Genomic DNA, 5703 nt, shown 5'->3' on the forward strand with positions numbered 1-5703 from the left:
TTTTCCGGTAATATTGAATAAAATGGGCAACTAATAATCAATTTCATGGAGAAATATTGTATGGAGACATCCTACAGGTTCTTATCTTTGCTTAGAACAAAAAAACAAAATTTAAAGGCAAAAAGAAGCTGCTGAAAACTGCTTATCTAAAAAAAAGAGCCAATGGAGTAAACTAGAGTCAAAAGGGGCCTAAGCTTTCGATCCTAGCAGAATCTTCGTCGGAGGCAAAATGACAAACATATAAAGTGAAACAACCATGATATAGACCACAAACATCCAACAGCAACGCTAGAAACAAGGAGACAAAAGGGGCATTAGTGAGAAGAGATGACCAATCAGGTTAATGAAGGGGAAGAAAGAAAAGGAGTGGGTAGACACAAAGGGAAGTAGGTGTGAGTAAGGCCAAAGAAAGACCTCAAGCCAAGAGGGATTAAGATATGGAGCAGGCAACATCAAACAGGATCTGGAACAAAACAGTGATAAAGGGTATGAGGAAGAGATGAATAACAAGAGAATTAGTGAGAGGTGGGTCAAACAGGTAACAAAGAAAGGCATAAAAAACTGGTGCAAAAGAGTGGGGGAAAAAGGGAAAGAATGGGAAACAACTGAACATGTGCAAAAGACATAAGTATGTATGAAAGAGCAAAAAAAAAAAAAACTAAGAGAGGAAAGTGAGTGTACAAATAAATCTGTAAGTATAAAAGTATGTAAATATATCCAGGAAGGAATCTATGTGAATAAATATATAAATGTATATACATATGGTAGACAAAACTTATATAGTGATCCGCTGGGTGTGGGGGAAAAACAGCAGACTATATATAAAAAAAAAACCTGTATATATGGAAGGGAAGAAAATGCCTAAAGGGTAAAAGCAAATAAAGAAGCTGATGCTGTATGAGAGAGGGGGTGTATTAAGTAAACATTACAAAGGCAAAATAAATAAGTGGTAAATATAAGAGGTGGGTGGAGAGAAAAAATAAATAAATATATGATGATTATAATATTGCCTGAATAAGGGAGAAAAATTAGAGCTCAGGTTGTATGAGATATGGGAGGAAAGTAGAGGAAGAAACTATAAAGTGACTAATCTAAAAAAGCTGAGGGAAAAAATATGTGTACACAAATGGAAAGTGGAAAAGAAGGGGTAATCAGTCGTTCCCCTCTTGGATGTTCAGGCCATGAGGTTGGATGGTGCGAAGTCGTCTCATCCAGAGCTTCTCTCTGCTAGTACGGACTGAGTCAGGACGGGTACCTAAAGATTCGATGCCCTGTAGCATCATGTCAGTGATGGAGTGGTTGGGAAGGTTAAAATGGCGGCCAACTGGAGTGTCCAGCTTTGCTGTGTTGACGGTGGATCTGTGCCCGTAGAATCGTTTCTTGAGTGTGGTCTTGGTTTCCCCTACGTATTGTACCCTACAAACTCTGCAAGTGATGAGATATACAACATTAGTGGTAGTGCATGTGATGTTACCCTTGGTCCGGTGAGAAAGGCTGGTAGAGTTGCTGGTGAGAGTGTCGCCCTCATGAATGTGTATTTCACATATGATACACCTGTTGCTGGTGCATTTGAAGGTGCCATGCTGTATGGGAGAAGAATGGTTAGTGAGGGAGGGCAATTCAGCACGAACAATGAGGTCCCTGAGATTCGGTGGGCGTCGGTATGCTAGAAGGGGAGTATCGGGAACGGCCTGTTGGAGACGATCAGAAGTGTGTAAAATGTGGTGGTTATCACACAGGATTTTGCGGAGAGGGGGTAGATTGGGATGGAAGGTGGTCACAAGCGGTATTCTGTCGGTAGTCTTGTCACTTTTAGGTTTGAGAACTTCAGATCTGGGGAGAGAACGAACTTTGTTGATTGCCAGCTGGACTGACCTGGCCCCGTGGCCCCTGGCACAGAGATGTTTCTGCAAATTCCTGGTATGGAAGGAGAAATCAGGGTCCTCGGAGCAGATGCGGCGAAGTCTGAGGGCTTGACTGTAAGCGATGCCGGTTTTGCAGTGACGAGGGTGGCAGCTGGATGAGTGGAGGTACTGGTGGGTATCTGTGGGTTTAGTGTACAGGGTGATGGTGATACCGTTAGGCTTTTTCTGGACTGTGACATCAAGGAAGTGGGTTTCCTGTTGGGAGAAATCAGAAGTGAATTTGATGGTCCTGTGGAAGGAATTAATGTGGTCAATGAATGTGTGGAGGCTATCTTCCTCCCTGGTCCAGATGAAGAAAATGTCGTCGATGTAACGCCACCAAATCCAAGGGCGACAGGGGGCTGAATCTAACATCTGCTGTTCCAGCTTGGTCATGAAGAGACAGGCGAATGAAGGAGCCATCCGAGTACCCATTGCTGTGCCGAATATCTGTAGGTAGTGCTGGTCCATGAAAGTGAAGTTGTTTTTTGTTAGTACATGAGACATCAGAGATTTGATATCGGAAATGGGGGGGACTGGAATGGCCGCTGGCGGCCAAGGCTTCACATGATGCTTTGACACCTTCATCGTGGGGAATATTGGTGTACAGTGAAGAAACATCCAAAGTGCCGATGATCGCAGTCTCCGGTATCTGGTCTTTGATGTCATTGAGTTCTTTAGTTAAACAAAATTTGTTTCATGACCAAAAACCAGTTTTGGCGCACTTTTGCTCTCGCCTGGCCCACTGTGCGACGGTGCGCCGCTAAGAAGACTTTCTTTAGTTAATTAATGATACCAGCAAGCATTTTAAAATGCTATAGGTCACGTGGTCTCTTACATGGACCAATCATTGCCGTGGATTCTACCCCGTGATAACCGTACGACAACGTCTCCACGGTCATCCTTTTTCATCGTCCTGTAAATTTGTCTCAGCAACTATAAGGACTAATGAAAAGCTTGCAGGCATAAAATATTGGTTTGCTGAAATACCGGGGATGAAAATTAATGTGTACTCAACGGCCGTTTCCAAACCTTTGTCGCACCATGGCCGTTGAAACATGGTAAAGCAAGTTGGAACTTGGTCTTGGTCTAGTTGATTAGTGCTAATCGGAACCTGTACCCGCAGAGGGGCTGATTGAAACACGTCTTCGATTAGTTCTTGAAACCTGAAAAAAGCCTGTAATCTAGCATGTTCCGATTTCCTCAGCTACCCGGAAAGACTCTACGTAGTCTCTATTTTGGACGTGTCCGCAGCAAGCTGAGAACTACGTCAGTAGCAATTCGGAAAAGGACTTGCAGTACATTTTATCCGACAAGTCCTTATTCATCCGGCATTTACCATTGCTCTTAACCGATTAAGATCTAAGAAAGATGATAGATCCGACAGTTTGTTGGACATATTTTTTTCATGAAACACTTTTCAGGTTATCATATCTCCATCATGCTTATAAGGGTAATGTAATGGCTTGATAGTATAATATTGTTTGATCGTTAGAAAAAAAAATATATATACTCACGAGTCTTCTAGTCTGATGAACTCGAAGAAGGCCAAGCTTGGCCAGAATACCATACTACGGTTATCCTCATGATACCAAGGAGAACATGCGAGAAACATCCCCTCTGAACTTCCGTATCCAAGATTCACTAATTGCAAGCCTAGATTGAAAAAGAAAATCCCAAAGAACTTTCAATTTGATTGATCATGATCAATCGCCTACATAACCCTTGTTTTAAACTAATTATATGATCGTTTAGACTCGTCAGACTGATAACATTTCATTTCCAGTAGGGAAATTAATTTTAAAAAAGGGGCTTAAAGACACGTCAACCCAAATATTCCATTAACTTTAATAATGATAATTACTGTCAATTTTAGTTCATGGTATTCTGAACATATTATCCTGTTCAGTGTAAAGATCACTGATGAACGACTGAAGAGGTGGACATATGGACAAGATGGAAACGGCGGCATTTTTTTACCTTTCAGAAAGAACATAATTAACATACCTGAAGCATATTTTTTCTTAAGATCCGGCCAAATTCCAGTGTTATCTACTCCGTATATGAGCTCAAGATTCGGCCACAATCTCCTCATTATGCCATCGAACCCTTGTTTGAACTGACGTCTAAGCTCGCCCGCCCTCTCCGGATGACCGTTGCCAAGAGCCTGCTCCAGAGACGATCTGATGCCATCATCATCAAACTTCACCTTCTCATTAATTGTTCCACGCTCGATATCACAAACAATGTCCTCCCAACATTGCTCCAACTGATTCATCATAGAGGCGAGGCTACCTATAAAGCCGCCACCGAGTGCTCCAAGATTCGGATCAAGGAGGGCAAACAGAAGATGAATGTAATTCGCTGTTTGAAAGGACTGGATTCGAAAGCCTAAGGGTGGTGTCGAATAGCATGATGCAACGAGGCCATCATCCTCGTAAAATGACAAGGCAGACCTGATACTCCCTCCACTTTTAGCTCTAGAAATGACAGGATGGACATATTGGAATAACCTTTTCTGAAGGAGTCCGAGGCGTGGGCAGATGTTATGAATATTGGCGAAAAGAATATCGAGTGCGATTGTTAAGACATACTTGTGATTTCTCTGTGGGAAATACTTTGAGGGACCAGTCGTTCCGGAAGTTTGAATAAACGCGTCTGGTATTGCCTGGGTCATAACACCACGCTCTCCTGCCATCACGCGCTCAATAAAGGGTTTGTAATCTTCATAGGTCGTCAACGGATGACTTTTGCGGAATTCTTCTACGTTCCGGATGTTCTTCAGCTTAAAGTTCCTTCCGTAGTCGGTGTCCCCATTCTCCTTTAGAACTCTCATGAGAAAATCTCCTTGCACACACCGTGGGTTTATCCATCCTGCCTTATGTTTTTGGAGGTGATACTTTCCTCTGATGTAAGAAGTACCAGAATAGTAAAGTTGATGCAGGACCGACAGAACTCCCTGCTGAGGAGATGGACGAAGAGTCAGTATCCACAAGAACAGGACAGAGATGCACAGAGCGACAACAACAAGGAATCCTTGACATTAGAAATAGGAAAAATGAAAGCACAAGATTCGTTTCAATTGCAAAATAAATCTCCGAGTGACACCTGAGAGTTTTCTGATGGAAGCTGTTTCCTTGTTACATTAATGTCTATCTTAACATCCACCTTTTTTCTTGCAGACTTGTGTTTGGATTCCTTGTTTCGAGTTACTGCATAATAGTTCAGCCACCTGGGCCTCGAAAGGAGGATATTGTAGTCGGAAAAAGATAGAGATTAGGCCATACAATATTATAATTTCTATGAATTACCGAATAATATTCTGCCAAATACTACTGATAATGTATCTTTCTGATCACAGAAATGCAAATGTCATGACTTACCATAAAACATTGGTGCCCAGGTTCCGTAAGGTAATGATGTTGCTTCATAAGTTGCCCGTGCTGCCATGGCTGCTATCGAACCCCATATACCAGAAATGGCAAGTAACTTGGAAGCAAGCATTGTCGTGATCACCAGCTTATTTCACTTATTCAGAATTTAAGTGGAGAACTTCTCTGATTAATTTGTAGCGAACTCTATGAACAATAGCTGTATTCTTGACGAGAAATTAGCATCGTTATTGGCAAAAGTTTCCTAAACTTTTCGTGGTTTTTTTTTGTCACGGTGGGACCTAACAGCTTAGAACTAATGCAGTGCAATCAGTCACTAGAATGGCATCGTGCCAGCGAATATTATGCAAAGTCATGTAGAACAGTTTAACTTATTACAGATAATGATCAACCTTCACTACCAAGGC

The 5703-nt window shown here is 42.0% G+C and overlaps 1 protein-coding gene across 1 annotated transcript; it reads right to left on the reverse strand.

Annotated features, from left to right (window-relative positions):
• Nucleotides 1-3417: 3417 nt before the first annotated feature.
• Nucleotides 3418-5425, reverse strand: LOC121426581 (4-substituted benzoates-glutamate ligase GH3.12-like). The gene is made up of 3 exons (XM_041622933.1): nt 5288-5425; nt 3912-4940; nt 3418-3560 (listed from the first exon to the last, which is right to left on the reverse strand). Exons 1-3 carry the CDS (start codon nt 5406-5408, stop codon nt 3418-3420), a joined length of 1293 nt encoding a protein of 430 aa, XP_041478867.1. The 5' UTR covers nt 5409-5425.
• Nucleotides 5426-5703: the final 278 nt, after the last annotated feature.

Source organism: Lytechinus variegatus, chromosome 13, assembly GCF_018143015.1.
Source record: "Lytechinus variegatus isolate NC3 chromosome 13, Lvar_3.0, whole genome shotgun sequence".
Classification (NCBI taxonomy): Eukaryota; Metazoa; Echinodermata; class Echinoidea; order Temnopleuroida; family Toxopneustidae; genus Lytechinus; species Lytechinus variegatus.

Coding starts and splice junctions, on each gene's coding strand:
- LOC121426581 (XM_041622933.1), bottom strand. CDS start 5,408: ATGCTTGCTTCCAAGTTACTTGCCATTTCTGGTATATGGGGTTCGATA. Junction 4,941..5,287: donor CTGGGCACCAATGTTTTATG/GTAAGTCATGAC, acceptor TCTAATGTCAAG/GATTCCTTGTTGTTGTCGCT. Junction 3,561..3,911: donor TAAGAAAAAATATGCTTCAG/GTATGTTAATTA, acceptor TTTTCAATCTAG/GCTTGCAATTAGTGAATCTT.